Source organism: Pavona decussata, unplaced genomic scaffold, assembly GCF_977016875.1.
Source record: "Pavona decussata unplaced genomic scaffold, jaPavDecu1.1 SCAFFOLD_106, whole genome shotgun sequence".
Classification (NCBI taxonomy): Eukaryota; Metazoa; Cnidaria; class Anthozoa; order Scleractinia; family Agariciidae; genus Pavona; species Pavona decussata.
This window is the reverse complement of record NW_028145520.1, coordinates 489,588-512,499: the sequence shown is the minus strand read 5'-3', so window position 1 is coordinate 512,499 and position 22,912 is coordinate 489,588. Positions and strand designations below refer to the sequence as shown.

The 22,912-nt window shown below is 39.4% G+C and overlaps 1 protein-coding gene across 6 annotated transcripts in view; it reads right to left on the bottom strand.

The window, feature by feature from the left end:
* LOC146471093 (dedicator of cytokinesis protein 11-like) overlaps window positions 1–22,912 on the bottom strand; it is a 74,357-nt gene that overhangs the window by 3,946 nt on the left and 47,499 nt on the right. For 5 of the 6 annotated variants that reach the window (XM_085121121.1, XM_085121124.1, XM_085121122.1 and 2 more), the window contains 21 exons: window positions 22,098–22,145; window positions 21,525–21,625; window positions 20,326–20,432; window positions 19,667–19,711; window positions 19,104–19,196; window positions 18,693–18,749; window positions 16,887–16,931; window positions 16,101–16,181; window positions 11,958–12,065; window positions 11,156–11,233; window positions 7,599–7,736; window positions 7,149–7,206; window positions 6,698–6,810; window positions 6,193–6,315; window positions 5,007–5,120; window positions 3,728–3,871; window positions 3,609–3,650; window positions 2,117–2,285; window positions 1,362–1,438; window positions 959–1,072; window positions 389–489 (listed from right to left, as the gene is read on the bottom strand). In XM_085121121.1, the coding sequence (XP_084977247.1) occupies window positions 389–489; window positions 959–1,072; window positions 1,362–1,438; window positions 2,117–2,285; window positions 3,609–3,650; window positions 3,728–3,871; window positions 5,007–5,120; window positions 6,193–6,315; window positions 6,698–6,810; window positions 7,149–7,206; window positions 7,599–7,736; window positions 11,156–11,233; window positions 11,958–12,065; window positions 16,101–16,181; window positions 16,887–16,931; window positions 18,693–18,749; window positions 19,104–19,196; window positions 19,667–19,711; window positions 20,326–20,432; window positions 21,525–21,625; window positions 22,098–22,145 (1,956 nt within the window). The remainder of the gene's footprint in view (window positions 1–388; window positions 490–958; window positions 1,073–1,361; window positions 1,439–2,116; window positions 2,286–3,608; window positions 3,651–3,727; window positions 3,872–5,006; window positions 5,121–6,192; window positions 6,316–6,697; window positions 6,811–7,148; window positions 7,207–7,598; window positions 7,737–11,155; window positions 11,234–11,957; window positions 12,066–16,100; window positions 16,182–16,886; window positions 16,932–18,692; window positions 18,750–19,103; window positions 19,197–19,666; window positions 19,712–20,325; window positions 20,433–21,524; window positions 21,626–22,097; window positions 22,146–22,912) is intronic. The other variant, XM_085121123.1, reaches the window with a different exon arrangement.

Below are 22,912 nucleotides of genomic sequence, written 5' to 3'. Positions count from 1 at the left end.
CTCCCCTTCTGTGCTGCACTCTCCGAAACGCTCCTCTTTTTCCCAAGTCAAGATGGCGGCTGTATGTCAAGACTCCCAAAGGCTCGTTGAGTGTTATTCAGCCCTCACTCGTTTGCCCAAAATACGTCTGCATTGAGGGCTGTAAACCGCGGTATACAGTATGGCATTCTTTAGAATCTGCTACGCGACATTGAAGTTTGGCAGATAATTTAATCGCGTGCGGTTTAATGCAGGTACTTGATAATAAATTTGCTACTATCAAAAATGTTCATCACGCCCAAATCTTCTTCCACTGACAACCGCCAACCTTCAACGGGTTGAAAGCTACCCGATGACACCATCTTCCGATCTTGTAGACTGCAATTAAGGCCAATATTAAGATACACACCTGTAAACCTGTTGAAGCTTTTCGATGTGTTTATGTGGATGTGATGCCATCACTGATTTGTCGAGAAACGCCTGTGCATAAGCCAGCGGACCAGCATTCACCTGTGGATTGACCAGAAAACACGAACAAACAGGCACGTCAGGACTGAAACAAGTTATATGAAGAAGGGACAAAGAGGTACTACATGAACTTGTGGCCTGGATGCGAGACCCGCTTCATTAAGCACCCTTACCCTTTTCAGTCCAAAACATACGATTTTCCCTCCACAATTTCAGTCCTATCTCTAACCTCTTTCAAAACAAAATGACAAATATCAGTACCATATATTCTAGTTCACAAAACACGTCCGATTTCTGACCAAAATCAACAAAATCTATAACCGTTTTCATACCAAAACGGCTCTAGACCGGTACACTTAAGGCGCAAATACATCAGTAGCTTTATAAAGAGGAGTAACTCAAAACATCGGCGGGCCTTCTTACAGATGTCTAAATAGCGTTTAAAATTGTTTCAAGAGCTGTTTTTCACACGTTCTTTATCGCCCCGGTACGTAACTAACGACTGTCATACCTGAACACTGACGCTGCCTTGCAAAACAAGCTGAAGTTTCTTCATGTCTGGAGGATTCTGCGTGATAACATTGTTCAGTTCCTTGACTTTATTTTGCATCTCATCGAAAGCGACCTGAAAAGGAACACAACACAACAATAAAATATTATTTGTGGCGATCAAGAGAAAGTTCAGTTGCAAAATTTGTGCTTGGTCACAAACTCTGTTTTACACAAGTATGGAAGCAAACTCTGATTCCGTACACCAGTGAGATGTTCAAACTACTGAACAACTGGCAGACTCGCGGCGAGCCAGGAGGGTCGAAAGATTATCGGGGCGGTTTTCAAATAAGAAATTGACTGCACAAATAACAGGGTGGTCGGAAGACGTTGGTAACACTGTATGCACATCAAAATTCGCCAACCTCAACTGGTGTCAGCTCGTACTGCTCCTCTTGAACAACAAGAATTCGCTTCTTTATGTAAGGAAACGTATTGGATGCTAGAAGAGAAGTTGCAAAATGACATTAACACAGAATGAAAGGAACCACAGTCTCGTTTATCGTTCCAAAAAAAATTATAGATACCGTCATTTTCGGTGTACGTATTGTTGTCTTGTTGTTACATTTTCACAGTTCTATTACGATGGATTGGTACAAACTTGTGCACGTTCCAGATAATTAAAGGCAAGGATCAAGCGGCAACCAGAAATCGACGGACGGCTTGGGGGGAAGGCAACACCAATAAGAGATAACTGTTGAGACACTTCCTATAACTTACACGACGATTTAAACATCGATAATTCCCTCTTCATTCCACCTGTTTATGTTGTCTTGTCCCTGAATTGCTATTTGCAAGACCTTCAAGACACCACGGTGAGTGAGAAGAGAAGGGAGGGAGGGAGGGGGGAGGTAGGAAGGGGGGAAGAAAAGCATTTCTGTCACCTTTCCAAGAGCATATGGATTAGGTTTCACTAGGTTTTGTCTTCGATTGCAAGTTGTAACATAGAACAAAGACTTCAAGAGACGGGCACAAATCAAGGAAACTGAATAGGGAATGAACAACCAAGAGGCTGACAATTGAATGTAAATCCCTCAAAACTGCTTTCAATAAAACCACTGCAAGAAGTAAACAACAAGTTTACTTATACCTTTTCAACTCAAGCAGCCTATCAACTTACTTGTCAAAATGGTCTTTCTCTTGCATTGCTCTGTCAAGCTTCCATGCGCTTTGCCGCTGACCGTGAACGGAGTTTCGTAGATAAACCGTCTGATGTTGTTGTTTCGTTCAAATAAGGTTGGTCTGACTTCCAACTCCTCGTCATCAAAGTACGGTTGCACGTATGTAATCTACCAATTAAAACAAAAGCAGAGCGAATGTAAAGTCTGTTAACTTTTAACTTTTAAAGGCTGTCAGCTTTTAACTCGCCACAATTATAAGTGATACTTTGAGAGTTGTTTCCTGATGCATTTTACATTTTATAAGGTGAAGGCACGCGTGTAATGACCACGCTTGCCTGACTTCCGAATGCACTCATTGGACATTGAATGCGTGCTTAACAAGAATGCTGTATCATGACAGACTCGAAACAATAGAAAACTCCCAAAGCACAAACTCAGCCAAAACGCTAAAAATCTTCAATGTTTACTCAAGTTTGGGCTTATAGAAGATAATGTCACAGTTTTTCAATGACCATGGGATTCAGAATCCGGGTAGTTAGTCAATCAATTGTGGCCCTGAAAAAATTTGAAGGAAAAAAAACTACGAATTTTTAAGAAAATGCTTTTTTGTGAGAAGGGCTCTGAAACGCTGACAAGCGTCAACAAATAGCTAAAACTATAATTTCTATATGTTTGCATCGGTCGAAATCGCGCGCATTTACAAGGCCCTAAACCTTTTTCCTGATTTGCAAGGACTCACCTGTTATAAAGATCCCCAAAATAAAGGAATAAATCTCATAGTTTATTAGATATAATCGTTTAAAGTTTGCTTACCATTTTTACATAAATTATGACCTAAATTTGGAAAGCGCTAAATTTCTCGAATTGGGTCTGCGATTTTGTTGAAACTTTGTTCAGCGCAAGGCACCAATGCGCACTATGTGTAGCCGAGAGATTTTCATGAAAAAAAGCCGGCAACAGCAGAATTTCGACTCAGACCTCAAAGGGGCGTGGCACTATAACCACGTGACATTTACTCCGATCGCCAAATTTTTTTTGCTATATTGTAGATTGATCTATATGTTATCCATTCTGTGTGTTAACCTTACGATAAAAGCAAAGGTGGGGATACCAGAGAGCTTCAAAGTAGGGTGGTACCGCCAAAAAATAACTGGGTCGAGTCACCTTAACACTCAGTGTAAAAATCCGAAATGCAACAATGTTTGTGGAATTGTCCCTAAAAGTAGGGGCAGAGCAAAGCTACGTATTCGCCACAGTGTCCACGACACCAGCGGATCTTCACCGTGATAAAATAATGCTTTTTCCTTTCTGGAGTGTATCCAGAATTTGGGGCGAAAATAATGGAATTAAGGTCACGGAAATTATTTTGCCACTTAATTAATGACTTGGAAATTAACGTTAACAAAAATTAACACGAATTTTTAAAATTCGCGTTAATTTCATGAAGCGTTAATTTCCTATAATAAGGTATGCAATGTTCACGAAAAGTACCTGAATGTAACCAGTCTTGGAGTCCAATGTTTCGGAATGCACCTAAAGAAGAAAAAAAAAATGGCTAACATGAGTTTGTGAAGGTTCGCGTGTCCAAAGTTACGGCAGCGTTAATTCACCTTAGCAGATTCCATGATGAGCTTGATATTGTCTCTCCCGTGTTTTCTGGAATAAATCTCTTCCAACCTGTGTGAAATCTCGGCTAGACCTGTGATCTTTGGCTCTTTGTAGATAAATTCTTTTCCGTCGTCATCACCAAACATCTGAAAAGAAAGATACATGGGTCGAATTGCGTAGTACACAAGCTCAGTGGTTCTCGTGTTTTGTTTCACCCGGCCGCAGGTTGCTTAAGCTTGGATTCATGTTTCGCTCTACCACCCTACGTACGTATTTGCAAACTCTTTTACCGTGTAACGCACGCATTTCTCTGTAAACCATAAAAAGAAATCTCAGCAATATTGTGCATTTGCCCGGTGTTTGGGAGACCGAAATCCAACCCCGGCCAGTTTTTGTACTCTTCCAAGATTTCGACTCGGTGTGTTATTCAAGATGGCGGCTCAACAACATCTTCTATCGAGCTCGGCCAACACACAACACGGGAGAAAATACAGGCGGTCACCAGTCTACTGTAATCGCATAGAAAACACAGGCAACATTGTAATCTCGTACCCAGATCTTCTCGCTCTTCGGGATAGAACATCTGATAAAATCCGTTTTCATGTCTCAGGAATGTGACGCAAAGCAGAACTGTGCATGCTCAACATTTGTCCCAAAAAAAAAAAAAAAAGACTGCTCACGAATTGCCCAAGATGTATTTTCAAGATCAATTTTTCCTTATAAATGTCGGTAATATTTCCCCTACGGCAATCAGAAAAAAAAAATTGATGTCAAGTTTCTGGTAAAGAAGAAAGCCGCCGCTAAAGTTTTGTATACAATGGTGGCCAAAGTGCGCGCGCTGTATTACGTGTACAAGTTAGTTGTACGCGCCAGGTTGCCAAGCAAAAATTTTCAAAAAAACTTTCAAGAGAGAGACAACACTATAAAAAATGTATGTTTATAAAAAGTTGACACAGTTTAATGAAGCGCTAAGTTTAAATCGATACAAGAAAACACTTTGTAAGTCATGCGTCTACGCGCTTTCAAAGCAAAGGTGATTCTCCGAAGACAAACATCCGGGTACGAGATAAGCAACTATGAGCCAATAGCTACAATAGTGCATGCAATGTTGACGTTAAGTAACTGCTATTTTAGATGAGTAGCGGTTGCATGCTGAACCAGCGTACGATGATAAGCTACATTTCTCGTCTACAGCCTAAACCTTCAAGACATGTTGCCGAGAGGCCACCATTGGCACCTCATATAATAGTCATTGTGTATCCGATATAAAGGAGAAATTACCTGTCCAAAGAAGGCAACTCTGAAGTACTTGCCGAGAAGTCTTTTTCCGGTTCCCATCACATCAACAACTTTCTTGTACGCCTGCGCCAGGCTCTCGTATGCATTGGAAAGGCGCTGAAAATCACAAATATACATGCTATTAATAGTACTACTAGGGATTCAAAAATACACTATAAACGTTAATACCCTAAACATAGTTTTCCATCTTAGCTCGCTTACTGTGAACTGTGAACAAACATCAATATAACAAAATTTGCCTTTACTAAATGTTTCCATACCACACACTTTGATGAAATCTACTTGGAAACCCTGATTTTCGAGTCCATTTTCACTATCGACGCATGAGGATAAACGTTAACCTTTTCCGTGCGCTTGCGCTTTTGCAGTCAGCGATTGTTTTTCGTGTGAACATAGGCAGATGCTTATGCTTGGATTGTGGCCGATGTTGCAAATTCGTTTGATGTCGATTCAAATGTTGATTCAAAAGGATGCAAAGCACATTTCTCCTGTAACAATCCAATGCAAACAGTAACAATAGAAAGCTCTTAAAGTGCCCCTAACCCTTCAATTTGTTTTCTTTTGGTAGATTTCCATATCTTTCAAGAACTCATTTTCGAAAACATTTTCAAGTAATAGTGAATCCTTTTTGTTTTACGAGCGCTAGAAGTGAAGGCAGTCTCACCTATCGTTCGCATTAGTCCCCCACTCGGCCAAATATGGAGCGTGACGTAAGAAAAGGACATCGTGCAAAAATATCCGAAGATTCGCGTTAACACTTCAATTGTAAACAGAGAAAATGGTTGAAAAATGTGTGGTTTTTGGATGCAGCAACTCTCGAAATGTAGAGAAAGGAATCAGCATGCATAAGATTCCTTCTGAATCCTTCTGGTGTCCTTTTCTTACGTCACAGCTAAGAAAGTGCCAAATATCGGACCCTTCTCGTTGGCTCGTTCCTAATGAGCCCACGAGACAAAAATTTGTCCAGCGGGGCTTAAAGCGCGCAAAAATTTAAAAATTTCAGTAACTTGTAGCGCTCGTAAAATAAAAAGGATTCAATATTTCTAAAAAAGAATTTCGTAAACGAGTTCTTCACAGATATGGAAATCTACCACAAGAAAACAAATTGAAGGGTTAGGGGCCCTTTAAGTTTAGATAATATAGCATGTAAAGGAGAGCAATGTCTTACCCTGAAGTCTCTCTGCTGTTCATAGATGGGTATTGCCAGTTTAAACACTTCACCCATGACTTCATACCGCTCAGCTCGCTCAAGGAACTTAGCACACTGCTCCAACAGATCCACCAAATGCCGCTAATAACACAAGAAATTCAAGGGAGCGGGAAGGAAGTCAATAGCAAGATAAAAACATTCAGAGGAAACGCCACTCCCACGTAAAATACAGCATCCCTCAAATCGCGAGCGCGCTCACGCAAACGAGGATTAAGCTAAGTTAATAGGATGAGCGGCAATTGTGAATTCAGAGAATGGGGTAATGTAAACTTAACACGCGTACATTTATGTCTAGACTCTGTATTCATTCTTGTACATAACCGAGTCTGGATGACACCGGTAAGTCGTCGGTGCTGGCGTTTAACTTCAATTAATGTAGAGATTTGGATTATAACAACCACCCCTTTGGCCAGAGCCCATTTATACAGAAAGACTGAGTTAGAAACTAAGAATCAACACTAACCACTGTATATCGCTGTTCCCTTGTCATCCCTTCATCAGTCTTCATCACACTTTCGTCCGCTACCACATTTGGAGACACTTGAGCAAAAGCCGCGCAACCCGGGGGATACGCTCCTGAAAGCACCAAAAGCAAGCTACATTAATGTTATGACGTTCACCGACAATCGCTGAAGATAGAGCCAACTTGTACATGTACAGCAAATAAACAGCATCGCAGGAAAGTGCAGCTAAGTCTTGAGATATCCCATGAATGGTCACACAAAAAATTAAATCACGACCTTCAACACAAGAACAGTGCCGGACAGTTTGGCTTCCATTTGAATTGCCGCACTTTGCGATTTTTTCCCGAGTCCAATTAATTGATAAACTTGTTTGGCAGGCGCCTTCACTTTAAAAAGGAAGGGTTTAAGTGCTATCACCCTTTGCCTTGCCGGCTTCTTGTCGCTTGTTACCTTGTCTTTTTAAATATTCAGCCACCAAAGCTGCCGCGTGAATGTAACAGTGAGCAGTCTGAAGGAACAAAACAAAAAGCAAACCTTGTTAAGACAAAAATTGAAACGACATGCAAACGAACACGCAAACTCGACCACTATTACTTGCGTTAAACGTACCTGCGGCACGCCCGCAAGGGCCTCTCAGCACAGTTCATTACTTTCGCAAGTGCCTTGCTATTTTGGAGCGTCGCAATCACTTTACCGGGGGAGAAGAGGTGGGGGGCGGGGGGAGGGAAAGAAAGTTATGAAAACAAACTCCTTACATCTGAGTTGTTGTCAGTAAATATAAAAACTTAATGGTGTTGCGTCCTCAGGGCAAGATCTTGGTCAACATAAACAAGACGAGAAAGCAAAACAAAGTAAACAAACATGGAGCAGTTCCGAGTTATGCACACATAGCTGGCTAACCTCAGAATAATTTTCATGACTCTCGTGCACAGTAGCCATGTGTTCTAGCCAGGTCTCTCTTAGCTCTGGTGTGCTCGAGTACGACTTGGCCAAACTATACTGCAGGTCCACTAACACTTCTGGAACGTCATCGTGTTCCTGAAAAAAAGAAATGTAAAAATAAAATTGCGCCAACTATTTTCTCTTCACAAAGACTAGGGTGCTGAGGAAGAAAATGTTCACGTCACTGTTTCAAAACTCCACGAGAACTTCAACCTTAAGGGCAACTTGGATAAAAACTCAACACCGGGGGAAACTACAAACGACACACGTTCATCCCAGACAAAATAAACAATGTTAGCAGTGACGCACGGTTTTAGGTTCCATGCAACTCGCACCCGGCTCATGAAAGTTTATTCATTTAACATCGAAGAAAAATACTTTTGAACGACTCTTGTAGGCTGTTAATGCTTTTCAACAGGGATTCTAGACTATGAAACCTTCCTTTTTATTATTATTCTGGTTTATGTCTACGCATATTGCAACGATCGATATCCCTCGGCAAAAAACAAGACCTGTTTGTAAGCTTCTGTCCATCGAACAACAAAAATAGAGTCAGCAATTTTAAGAGCAAGTTTCACAGATCTTAAAGAGCAACGGAACCTTCTTAGTTCTTTGAATTCGAAGGTGAAATTTTACATTTGTTATATCTGTAGACAACAATCGCGCCAAAGAATTGGTGAACGGCTAACTGCTTGCCTTCCAAGGGCACCGAGAACAAAAATTCAAGAAAAATCCCAAATTTCGTTTTGAGAACTGACAAAACACGGAGCAAAATGACCGGAAAGTTCTCCTGAAGAACTTTCGTTTGAATGACCACACTTGAGGATTTCATCCACAGACTCAACAGTTGAAACAATCTCACATCGGACAAGCTCTATCATTAGTATTACACATAGACTGAATACTATAATCACTGCAGAAAACAGCTTATTTTTCCTTTCATCATTCACACACATCCTGACCATGAGAGGGACATGAAGGTAGAACGTACCACAAACAAAGTTCTGTTGATCTTTGTTGCACTGAGCGGCGTGGGAGATGTGACTATCGGCAGAACAATCAGATGCTGTGCTGCAAATTGCTCAATCGCGTGAGGCCTAAGTTTTTTCTTCCCTCGAAATGATCCACGTTTAGAGCACGCTTCGTGAATGATATCCGCGTAGGAAAGTGTTATTTGCAGAGACATCACTCTGTCAAAACAATGGATGATTTAAACAGTAGAAACCTCTTGAGCAAAAAAAAAATTCAAAAACGATTTTTTTTTTTCGACTTATCTGCTGTTTACAATTTGTTTCTTGATCTCCGGAACGAGAGCAAACTCGGATGCAACTTCAGATTCTCCGTTTGTATTCTGCTTTAAGCTGATCAATGAGGTTCGCTTATAAACATCACTCTATCACGTAAGCAATGTACAGTAGTCAATAAAGCCGCAAGGGTCCTTTAATTTTCTGATCCTTGGCGAGAGATAAGTTCTGTAGATAATACAATGCGCATCAATGAAATCAAGCAAAAACAACACGTTTCAACCGTGATACGTTGTCACGTAAAAACGTACTGTTAAAAATCAAACAAAAGCGACATCCAGTTTCTTGATCCTCACAACAAGAGATTTCTGGAGATAAATCACGGCCCATCAATATGCCTAAACAAAACACATTTAAACTCGATAACGGCACAATTTACGTTTCAAAAAAACAAAGTAAAATTTTGCTCGAAGCAAAACGAAATGACAGTATTTACAAATGTTACGTCACGGAAACCAATGATTGATTTTTTTCCCGCTGGGCTTATAAGTATGGTCACGTTTTGATCTTTTTAGGCAACTAATGCTTCGTATATGTGCACATGACGACGGTCACGGAGGGAAACCAACAAACTCACGCTACTTTGGGTGACTGTTACCACCCTTTTAATTGAAATTTATCAATACAAGAAGATCTAAACTCGCAGGCGATTTCACTACTTTGTACAGGGTCAGGTTTTAAAAATGATTCGCTTGGAATTTTTTTTCTTGTTCTTTTTTGTTTTGGCACTGGCACTAAAACATTTCGTCCCAAACGTGAATCTGTTTTTTATCAGAGGAAAATCGAAACGCTTTTTTTGACGAATACACAAATCTCAACTAACCAATCGTAACACAACTTAAGCCGATTTCACCTTTGGTCTAATAGTTATCGAGAATAACAGCCGGTCGAATCACCAGTTATACAAAACCGGATCTGGGAGCAATGCTGAAATCAGCTGTAATGAAAAGTTCTACGATGAAAGAAATCTTTGAACAAAGTTTAACAACGTGACATCCGAGAAATAAACATCACGTTTTCATGCACGTCGCTCCATAACAATTGATTTCTGTGGTCACTTTGTGAGTGTTCGTACAAGTAACTTTGATTTTAATACTCAGCTTGCTTGTTTGTTCGATTTTTTTCTATCATTGATCATCCTTTACAAATTCAATTTTATGTTGTCTTTGATAGAATATCCTTGAGCAAAATAAGGTGCCCTTTTCTCTTGGAGCCACTGGCCTAAAATTTTAAGATCAAATTGTGCACTGTTCCAACGGTTTACGGGAAAAATAAAGTGTGTATGACACGTTACCAAGGCGGCAGAAAAGACATTAAATTCAATGATCGAGAGGTTTTCTTTACTGAACAACAAATCTTTTGGAATTGCCTCGAGGCTACGCCTAAAGGGCCGTGAGATAATTTTTTTTAGTAAAACCCAGCTACAAATTACAAACACGCTTGCGAGCAGCTTAGCGCAAAAACGTTAATCATGAAACTGTTAACGTTCTCGAAAATCAATTGTCTAACTTCAGGTCGGGGCTCAAGACCAAACGAAATAGAATGTTACTAGCCCCTCTCCGTAGAAGAGCCTAGTCATCCCCACCTTTAACCCAATATATCCCTAATTATTAAAAACTGGATCTTTGGATAATGCAATCCCAGAGTTTTTGGCGTTGACGGTTATACCTGCCATTATACCATGCCCGAGAATAGCGGTCATTAATTTATTCGGCTTCTGGTTTTCTGCAAAATGAAATCAACAAGATCTAGCAATATTTCTTCGTTGTTTCAATAAAAAAATATATCCCACTCATGGTTGTTGGATATTGCATGATTATAGTCAACTCGGCACCACGTGCCTCGTTTGCTTTTATCATCTCATATTTAACGCGCGCTCGTGGAATAATTGCTAAACGTCTGCCGTTATCCAAATTTACCTCTGAGAGAGACAATACGTCGTAAAGTGTTTTGCTTTATGAAACAACACGTCATATCACAGACCAGGCTTACGATTCCAATAGCCTATGTATTAATCACTATGCGCTGTCTCCACAAGATATCGCCAACATACACGGAATTACATGCACTCGGCATGTTGTGACGGAGGATTACGTATACAACGAAAAAACGGCACGTTAACAGTCATTTTCCCGAAATTGAAATCATCACTTGAAATAACGCATAAGCGTTCCCAAGATAACAATAAACTGGAAAATGCTAGAAACGCACCTTCATCTGTGCAGTTGCCTGCAAAACAGTGTGAATCTTCTTGGTTAGATCTTTTACTTCAGAGGGTAATACTGTGTGCTGAGGAGAAAAACAGAATACAAGGAAAAATCAATATCATGAAATGGCAACATGAACTATTATAACATAGCGCGCGTGCATCCTAATCTAATTCCTATTGGCGTCATCATGGTATATTTCTCAACATACGCACGGCCGTGCGTCCATCCGATGACGTGTGCAAATCAGTTGGGGGAAGCATGCGCGCGCTGTGTTATTAAAAAACTACCACAGAGAGACTAACACCATAAATAATGTATATTTATAAGAGCTTGAAGCTTAATGAAACGTTAAGATAAACCGATATGAGAAACCAGTTTCGCCTTTTTTTTTTGTACAGAGAATTTTGTAATTAATGAGGAACAAAACCTGTTTTCCAGGAATAATTTACTTTATTTTCACTATGTTATAAAAGAATTGGTTCATGGTTTTAGCTGTGCGTATATCGAGTTATGGATGCACTTGGGAAGTTTGGAGAGCACTCAAGAAGATAGAGTTGCTCTCGGCTACGCCTCGAGCAACTCTTACGCTTCTCTCGTGCTCTCCAAACTTCCCGCGTGCATCCATAACTCGATATACGCACGCTAAGCATGAACCAATTCTTAACTGGAAAAGGTTGAGGCGTGCACAGCACAACTGCATTTAACGTCAAACGTTCCGCCACAAACTAAAAAACGATTGCGCTCTTCCGTGCAAAAAAAATTGAATCATGCTCCGAGAGAATGAGGAAATCTCAAAACCTTACCTTCATTCCTTTGTCCTCGATAGCATAATTCTTTAGCGCCAGTAAAGAGTTGTTGACAGCTGTTCTGTTTAAACCACTCGCCATGAGTTTGGAGACCGCCACAATGACCTAAAAACAAAAAAAACAACGAAAACAAAATTACTCAAAGTGACAAAAGCATACTCGGAAAAAGGAAATCTGAGTGCTCGAGTGCTCTGAGTCAAACCTAAGACTTTCCTATTACTAGTTCGGATGCTCTACCACTGAGCTACAGGAGACTCGTGGGACCTAAGGGCATTAAACTAGATTCATGGGACAAACATCCTGCATACTGCTGGGATTTTTTTTTTTTCTTAATATGTATGTATGCTATACTGCTAGGATTTGAATGTTATCACAGACAACCCAAACCCTATATAAAATTTCACCATATAGATCTGGCTAACGGAACATCTCAATGATTAAAAAAAATATGAAGGTTTCACGACATATTGGCGATATATTTGAAGACTTTCACACATGCCAACTGACATTTGCGAAAACGAGTTTGCGAAGTTAAGTTTGCCGCGCAAAGGCCCCTTTAAGGGATGCGTGATTGTCACTCAATTGAGCTTGAGCTTAGTTGGGTATGGAAAATACTGAACGGAGAAAGGAAAGTTCCTTGGAAATGCGTGACACTTGAAAATGTTTTCGGATTGGATTGATATAAAAATAATTATCAAAAAGTGTCAAAAATGGTTTGAAAGAAACGCAGACGTTTCGGGTATATAACCCTTCTTCAGTGTGGAGAAAAGCGGTTTTCTCCACACTGAAGAAGGGTTATATACCCGAAACGCGGTGGTGGATAGAGAGGAACCGGAAGCGCGGGATGGAGAGGGAAAAGGAAGCGCCTTTTTTTCGCGAATCATGCAAGAATTTCCCGCGAAAACTTGACAAGGTTTTGATTGGATGCTATTTGACACTGACGGAGGACACTGGTGAAACGTGTGCTCGTGAACTATCCATAACAATGGGAGAGAGAGCTGCCTGCTGTGTCCCCACAGGGCCCGTCTTGACAACAAGACGTCTCTCTTATGTAATCACTTGCAGAGGGGTGGAATTGTGAAAATCATGGGCTTACGGGAGGTGCTTCCTATTCCCTCCCCTCCGCGCTCCCCTCCCTTCGCGCGTGACACTGATTTTCCTCTTCCCTCCCCCTTTCTAGCGCATGTCACACAGGCTAACGCGGTGGTAAATACATCGAGCAAAATATTTTGAAGGATAACTCGTTTGTTTTCACTAAAAAAGTGTGCGCTGAAATGCGATCAATATAAGTTTCAGATAGTTGGTTCTAATAGCCTTTACTCAGACCAGTAAATTCCACAACCAAGCCTCGCTTGAAACTGCAAATTGTAAATGTTATCACGAACAAATTCCCAAATTCCCACAAATGTGTCAGAGGTTTGAGAAAATTCGCACAAAGAGGCTTCGGGTGAATTTTGAGCATGTGACGTAATCGTCCACAAGACCTATTGCTGTAATTTGCAGACAGATTTGTTGATGGTGTTGTTGTTGTTGTTGTTGTTTTTCACATGTTACAGATAGCAAACGCTTCAAAACACAACACTTTTCCACAAAAAAAAAAAAAAAACGTCCACGTGAACAAATACAAAATGAAAATTAATTTACTCTAGACCATCTCAACTAAATCATCTGTTTCTAGATTATCTAGTTTTAAAGCTGTCATTCGCAGACGAACTTCTCACAACGCTACTGAAAAATTACAACCGTGATCCGGCTATTTTCGTTACTTTATTTCAGATTTTGAAGGTAGCCAACTCGTGAACTCGGAAAATCCAGACTTGGAGCAAATCCATCTAAGGGCGATTTAGACGGTACGATTTTGCCTACGATTTGTCGCATCCAACACGCTTACGCCATGCCTACAACACGAATCGCGTTGTGTAAATCAACCTACAACATCCTTACAACAGACGCGCACAACACGAAAAATGTCGTAGACGGTACGATTTTCTCTTACGACTGTCGCATGCGACACGCTTACGCCATGCCTATAATACGAATCGCGTCGTGTAAATCAACCTAAAGGGCGATTTACACGGTACGACTTTGCCGCATACGACAAGCTTACGACAGGCCTACGACACGAATTGTTTCGTGTAAATCAAACCTACAACTTGCTTACGACTGTCGTGTACGTCACAAAAAATGTCGTAGGATTTTAAAACATGTTTTAAAATCCTATCTAGAAATCGCATGCGACAGTCGTAAGCAAAAGTTGTACCGTCTAAATCGGCCTTAAAACATCCTTACGACAGACGCACACAACACGAAAAAATGTCGTAGGATTTTAAAACATGCTTTAAAATCCTACGACAATCGTAGGTAAAGGCAATGTTGAATGGCGAGAGTTGTGTACGATTTTTACTTGACGCAAGCAGCGCGCGCTCTAGAAATCGCATGCGGCAAATCGTAGGCAAAATCGTACCGTCTAAATCGCCCTTTAAAATCCTACGACAATCGTAGGTAAAGGCAATGTTGAGTGGCGAGAGTTGTGTACGATTTTTTACATGACGCAAGCAGCGCGCGCTCTAGAAATCGCATGCGACAGTCGTAAGAGAAAATCGTACCGTCTAAATCGCCCTTAGGGTGATCTATACAAAATGTGTCACAGTAATAAGAGATTTGACACACATCAAGGAACTGAGATCTTAGCTTTTAATACAGTAATCAGACGAAAACGATCGATTGAAACGATAACAGATGCCAAAAAACACCTGCTTGCTGCTCGGTATAAAGCGAAAGGACAATTATGAGTTCGTGATCGAGAATTGAATGGGATGAAAAAATAAAGACCTTTGTTGAGATAATACTACAATGTACATCAAGGTGATTGTATTTTTTCACTTTAAAAGTACTGATTCTCAAGTGAACTACAAAAGGTGAAGAACGTGTAGAAAAAAATACTGATATAAACGTAGTCACTCGTTCACTGTCAAACCTGATTGATTCCGTCAGAACATTTCAGTCACACGGATCCAACATTCATTTACTTAATCATAAAGTTTCGTATTTGCATTTTTCATTTCTTTTGATGGACAAATAAAAGCCTTCATGTCGAAACGCAAATAATACAGTACTACAGTTGTATTCTCGGGCAGCTTCTAAAAAAAACGAACCCAGCGAGCTTTACTATAGTCCGCCAGGATAAAATGCTTATCCGAATCTTTGTCGACCATGAAATCACAAGTGGAAAGATACAGTCAAATGGTGCTATTTGTTCTTTTTAAGTCTCGGGACGAGCAATCACTTGATACGAGAAAAGAAAATAAGAATACTAATGTTTTATATAAAAATATCCATATGAAAGAAATATGTGGGAAATGGGGCGTAAAAATTAATGAGAAAATGATAGGAAGCGGTTGGAAAGAAGTTCTTTTGATAACAGCTCAGTTGCTCCCAAGAATATTGTGCTTATCCCAATATACGATGAAAAGAGATGAATCCCAAACGATAGATCTGCTGCTGCCATGTATCAATAAGGTTAAAACGTGACAAAAGGCAGTTTCACAAGATATCGTCGCTCTCCTTCACCGCCAGTCTAGCGAAATTATGCATTATTACAGACTCCGTAAAGGCCAATTGAGACAATACAGCTCTGACAACGACAAGCCTAAGATACGAAGTTTTTCACGTAACTCAAATCTACAACTTGTTTACGATTGTCAGGTACAACAAGTTCATTGTAGACGTCGAAGGATTTTTGAAACATTTTTAGATTGGAAAAGTGTTTTCTCATAATCAGACGCGAGAAGCGCGTGAAACAGAAGTCGCATACAATATTCGAAAGGGAAATTTAAATCGTCTGAGTTGGCCTAAAAAGAGTGTCTGAGAACAGATAAAAGCTCCGAATGGCTAAGAGTGTCCGTGTAATTTACCATTTTTTCAACCTTATTCATCGGTTAAGTTGAGGCGCTTTTCATTGTACATAGCTGGATATGACCTTGAGGTTTCCGTTCGGTAAAAAAGCCACTTGCTTTGAAATTTGCAAAGTGGCCTTAAATGAGCTTTTTACCGGCAACAACAGAGGTCAAAAAAATAATTTAATGCACTCATAAATAGAAACGCTCAGTAAAAAGTGCCGGAGTATAAATGCTGTCTTACCTGCCAGTGAACTCGATCACAGCCGTGAGCTCCAGTGAATTCAAAATTACTTCTCATTAGCAGGTACAGAAACGAGCATGCCTAGGAAGAAAAAACACAGTCGCATAAATAATCAAGTCCAAATCCACAAGGCAATGCTATTCTAGCAAAGTCACAAATTAAATATTAAAGCAATCGGTTGCCAACTTAAAACGAAGTAAGGCCGGCGAAAACGTGAACAGTGCGCTAAGGGAAAAATAACCCTTTGGGCTTTTACGCGCCAGTCTGTCAGCTTAGTAGTTTTCAAGGGAAGAAAATACCAGCTAAAACGAACTGAGATACCTTTTGTGTCGAAGATCCAGTAATCTCAATGTACATTCGATGCAAATTTGCACATCGAGACTCAATGATTTGGACGCTTTTTCTAAAGTGACTGCTAATGTATTACCAAAACTAAAAACGACAAAAAAAAAAAAAAAGGAAAAAAGAAAAAAAAAACCGACAGATTTTCGTGAATAATTAGATTTACGTTTCGCTGTTTTAAATTGCACCTTTTCTTGTGAGTAAAATCTGCGATGAAACGCTCTAGCCTCGGCGTGATACGCTCTGTTTTAATAGAACGGCGTTAGCAACAACCGAGGAAATAAACACATTCACTTCACAGTCTGTCTGTTTTTTTGAACATTTGACTGCAGCGAGTTCAAACTATTAACAATATGAAAGCTTCCTACATAGACTCCGTTTTGGTTCGTCTGGGATAAACAATTGACAAGTGACACGTCAACAGTATTTCGTAACTAAACTCACCTGATTCCGAAGACTTGCCAACTTAGAGTTGCAACAGCTGAGAATCTACAAACGATATATGAAAATAAGTTCCCACATATCCATATGTGAGTTAGAATATTTAAAATTAGAACAAAACACCATATAATCCTATCCATAGTGTGAGCAACGTTGTCTATTAATGTTTCCGCACTCACTGAAACTTTTCACTCTGAATTGATAATACATTAGGATTTCATCCACAGACTCAAAAGGCAGAACCACCTTGTACAAAATAATGAACAGCCCCACAGGTCTACAGCGCAGCAGCTTTCATTTGAATGGTCACACTTTAGGGCTTCATCCACAGACTCAATTGTACACGTAATAAATAGTAGCGAATAAAGTACTGCACAGTAGATTTCATCTGAACGGTTACACTTGACAATTTCTCCCACAGTCTTTCGGAGAGAGTCCACAAGCTATTTTGCTTAAAATGTGCAAAGAGCAAAAGAGAACAAAGACTATCGTACATGTAAAGTACAGAAAATCATCGTGACGTACTATAAGCTCCTCTCAACTAACATGGAAAGGGACCATAACTATTAAAATTGACATTTTGATCTTATATCTGAAGGCTCAGTGACTGCTTTGATGGCAGATGTGGCATTGTTTTCGTTTCAACCATTAAATTGAAAACAAGTAATTGCCTTAAAAGTACTAAGGATGCTACTGGCAAATATAATAAGAAATATGAAAAAAATGACAGGAACAGAAGTCTCTGGCGCCAGCACAATAAAAAAAATAATAATAAGATAATGAGCACAAACCTTGATAACAGCTAAATATGGAAACGCAAATCACGTGTAAAAGCCGATTCCAACAGGCCATTTCCGAGTTGTTTTGAACCTCATTATGAAAGCGAGTCTAAGTGCAAGGTTTTTCATGTGAAAATTAGTTTTGTTTGCAAATGAATGAAAACTAATTTTTCATAATAAAAACTATGCACGCTTTCATAATGAAGTTCAAAGCAACTCGGCGATGGCCAATTTAAATGATTTATTTTTGTATCTTTTGTATCATATTTTGTAAGTGTCGCATCTCTTTGTTTGTCTTTCCATTCCTTGTTATTGCTTCAGTTAGCCCTAGTATTTAACCAACTCTCTAACGAGTGTATTCGGAGTGTTACAGTAATAAACGCTGCCAAAATTGGGTCTGTTCACAGGTTAGGGGATGAAATCTCACGTGACCATTTAAGGACGGCGCCTCCTTTTGCTACTGCGCATACGTTCCGCGCATCTCGGGATTTCGTAAGGAAGGTGCCTACTAATCCAAAGGTATTTTGCGCAGATTATCAACTAAGCGGGAGAAAGAATATCTTAGCTAGGATTGCTGAAATCTAAAAAGAAAATTGGAGGTAAGTACGCATTTTCAGAGGTAATTTTAATTTTATTACATTGAGCTACACATTGCTCTTTATTTAAAAGCTTTCTTGAATAATTGTTACTTAGTCATCTTTGAAAGCTGCGCGGTTACCCCCAATTTCCTGTTTGGATTTTAATAGCCGTTGTTCAGATCTACTTTTCCTGTGGTGTATAAACTGCGCAAATACCTTTGTAGGAGGGATCACCCTTAAACACAACTGAAAAGACACCCAGTAGTATTGTCATTTGGTGCTGATTTTCTCGATATTTGACAAACTGGAACTATTTTTCTTGTTTAGATAACCACCTTGTTTGTTATTTTGTGATAGCTATTAAAAAAAAAATAATTTGTTTCCTCTTGCTACTCGTGTTATCAACCGGCTTTCCCCTCGTCTCACTCAAACAAACTTTATTTTCTACCTACCTCACGACAAAGGTCGCCGCAATAACTCGCACTGCCTCTGTATAATGCAGCCGGAAACTGGAGCAATAAAAAAAAGATAACGATTGATATCAAATGACATAAGAAAAAAAAAAAAGACAAAAAGGCATAGCTTATTGCCCAAGCAGGCGGGCCGGTGAGTCGGAAGCCATTAGGGACCATTTGGTCAGGGAGTACGTGCACGAGAGAGCCTGGTACACTTACACGACTTTTCAGATTTGTGTAACACAGCCTTTATTTCCAGAATGCCCAAAATATCTTCAACTTGTCGCACAATTATTTTTCTTCTTTTGTGCCTTATTCCTAAAATCGTCCGCTTCAGGAATAATTGCCTCAAGCTCAGACTACAGACACTTTACCGTTCAGAAACATTAGCCGTTCCTCGTTATGTACCTTGTTGATGTAAGATCTGAGGCTCGCGAACACGTGTCTCATCAGGAACTCTGACTGAGGAATCTGAAGGAAGCTTAACAGTACGCTGAACACCTGAACACAAAGACAAACAAAAACAGTCAACTACAAGGTGCTACTGAGACATGCCTTAATGGGTAACAACGCTTAGCATCACAATTTGCTAAAATACCTTTTGAAGTGGAGCTTCAAACGACGAAGTTGTGTCAGGCCTTTCAAGAACGGATACTGTGTAGTGCGATTTGCTTACAAGACCAGAACCACCGACCAGAAGGAGTTAATTCATATGGTTAATGCTCCTTGAGTAAAAGTGCCGCGATTAAATTTTTTCGAGACGCCTCTTTTTGCCTTTGACAAATACACACATTTGGATGGAATGTACTCCTCAATGAATCAATTATTCATAAGGGTTCGATTAGAGAAACATACTGTCAAATAAGGAGGCGGAAAAAATCCTAAAACAGAAAAGAAACTGACGATGTCTGGCAATGAAGAATTGAATTATTCATCGGGTTGCTGTCGTCAGAAATAATGACTTGATATACCTTCTTCATCAGGATATTGTCGCCCTCATCTTGTTCCAAATGAAACTTGTAAAAATACCAAAATCAATCAATTAACGAATAATGTAAATCAATAAAAAAAATTATTACATATATAAAATACACAGTTTAATAGGTTAATATTGAGAGAAATGTTTTCCAGATATTGATGGAAAAAGTAAATACGTACTGCCGCGAGTTTCAGCACGATTTAAAGAAGTTCATACCTATTGTATTGTTCACGAGAAACCCACAAAAGTGATTTAACGTTTGAAGAAGTGGGTTGACAAGAAGAACAACCTAGCGGCGAGTGAATATTAGGAACGGTCATGAGTCTGGATGGAAACGGATTACAGTTAGCATGCTCAAGTACTTTCATTGCTCGAGTGAGGGCAGGTTTTGGCAGCGGAACCTTAAACACGTGACTCTCAATTATATCGACACATCAGTTCGTTTTTAACAGCTAGGAAGTCGTTAAATTATGGGATGTCCCCGGATGTAAAGAGATTCAGTTTCAAGTCATGCTGAAATTTGATGTTTACTAATCTTATTTATCACAAAAGAAAATACTTGGCCGAAGAAACCGTGACATCAAACTTTACATTCTGTTCAAGAAGCGGCGAATAAATTTTGAGAAAAAAGTTCACGCCCCGCGAGCTCACCTTAAAGTGACCACAAAATAGTTCAATGGTGTCCAACACAATAAGACCGACTTCATTTGCCAGATTGCCATCCAACAGGACTCGAGTTCGAACATCCATATTTATGCCTGAAGTAGAAAGAGAAACATAATTTACGTTACTTCGTATATAAAAGGACGCAACCCTCCGTCAAAACCCCGTGATATTCAAATGTGCTACAATGAAATAAGGAACAAAATTCAGAAGCAAAAATTCAGGCGAGTTGTTAGTTTCAAGCAACCCAATTTCAAAATTCTCCACGACCTCTCAGTTAAGATTTTGTGGTATCACTTTTTGAATCTACGATAAATTTGCGATGAAAATTCCATCTAAGGTGATACTGAGAGTGAAGACGATAAGTGCGTTAGTTTGATTGACACTATCTAAAGAGAGTTACAAAACTGTACTGAATTGCATTCGTCCTAACGTAATTTATTCTGTTTTCACGTAGATATGTTAATATTTACGCATTTGCTTGTCTGTGTCTGTCCTTGTCGTCCTAATTAAACACTTCATTTCGTTGTCAGTACTTCAAAAGCTTTTACAATTGCCTAGTATTTCAATATATTTTAGTTTCTTCGACAGGTTTCTCGCATAGGATATCGTGTCCGGTTCGCACCCTTCGCATTGGTCCTCTTTCGTTCTCACCCATCTATGCATTTGTTTGTGTCCAGTAAAGTTGCTTAAAAACTGATAACTTTTTGGCCCCAACATTCCGTATAAAATCAAATGAACAGTTCGCTTTTAAGGAACAGTGCAAATCCCCAGGCACCAAGAGGAAAGACCTTCGGAGTAAGGCGAGATTCGGGCCACACTGGTTGGAGGCGAGCTCTCGGCTTATTGCATTACCCACTCTCCTGACTTAAAGGACGGTGCCTCGTTTTGCTACTGCGGGATGGTCTAATACATCCGTGTTTCTTAAGGACAATGCCTACTAAAACAAGGATAGATTACCCGGAGTAGTTTATGACTATGCAGGAAAAGCAGATCTTAACAAGGGTCGTTGGAATTCGAAAATTTCTAAAAGAAATGCATGGTTACCCCCAATTTTTTTATTGGATTCCAATAGCCCTTGCTTATATCTGCTTTCCCTGCATAGTCATAAACTGCGCAAAAATGCTCTGTATTAGGAGGCACCGTCCTAAAAGTAAGACATATACTAAGGAACCTGTCGGCTTTACCTCCGCTGCTCGCAGCTCTTGAATGGCGGGACTTCCCTTGATTGGACACTCCTCCTTGGTACTTCTGCTCCAGAAACTGTTTGGTGGTTTCACTGTTTGTGCTGTAAGTAGAAATGATTACACTAATAAACTACAACTACCAGTGACTGATTTCAACCATTGCTGTGAAAAGAGAAATGAGCCGCAGTGAAAGCAAGGACATATTTAAAGTTGTTCAAAGCGCGAACCTAATGTTTACTTTTGTTTGGAACGGATGTGTTTGTGATTTATGAAGTGAATAAAAGATTGAGCGACAAAGTTATTAATGGCTAAAAGAAATTTAGCTCCGAATAAATGTTTACATTCTATTCTTTACTAGCAGAAATAAAGCGCACGACAAGTTAATAAACACTAAATCTTATTCATAGGACAAGTCAGGTGACAGATTTCATATTAGCATCACAACGCCTATTTAGCTTTATTATACCTAATCTAAAAAAAATTAAAAGTTAAAGTTACTTTCGTTTAAATTTAAGATCAAACATCCTTTGTTAAGTACAAAGGAGCACGATAGAGTACGCTAGGAATTCATACTTTGCGGTGTGTGAAGGACGCCATAACGCTTTGAGATATTCAAACTCCCTGTTAAAGCACAAAATGTACGAGATTAATATCACATTCATTACACCGTGTATTTTAAGTGTGTGTACCGTTACGTACAACGAGGTTATTAAATGTGTTGAGAGTAAAAAATGTTATCGTTTGGTGTGACTGAATTAAATCCCCGGACTAATATTCCTTTTTAGGGGTCATTTTCGGGGAGGACTTGTTTTTAGAGAGTTTATATTATTGGAGGGGATTTTACTTTTCAAAAATGGGTAGGGCTTGACAACAGAAACAACTTACTATTATTATTTTTTTTAATTTACATTTTCCTTCATTTTTTCATTATATAATAAACAAGAAACAAATTGCGGAACACTAAGCTTACCCCAAGCTCATATATTAGAGAGGTTGAGAATCATGTTTGCGGCAAACGGCAGAAATGACCACGTGACCATGTTTATCCTACATTTGCCGCTCGCTGTTTTCAGTTTGTCAGTAAAATTGAGTATTTTTGCTTTTTCAGTCCAAAATTATTTTGCACTATTCTCATCTGTGTACATATTTTTTCAAGAAAACATAAACACGAATCTCACGTTTGTCGTAAACGTGATTCTAAATCTCTCCAAGATCGCAGGGATGATTGCGTTTGAAATTTGGGGGATTGTTTTCGAAGGGGATTATATTCAGAACTTGAAGATAAACTAGTTTAGCCTTAAAGTTTGAATTTAGTTTCATAGCTTATAAGTAGGAAATCAATTTCAGTAATTGTTAAAACACTTTATTTAACCATAATTACTGAACGT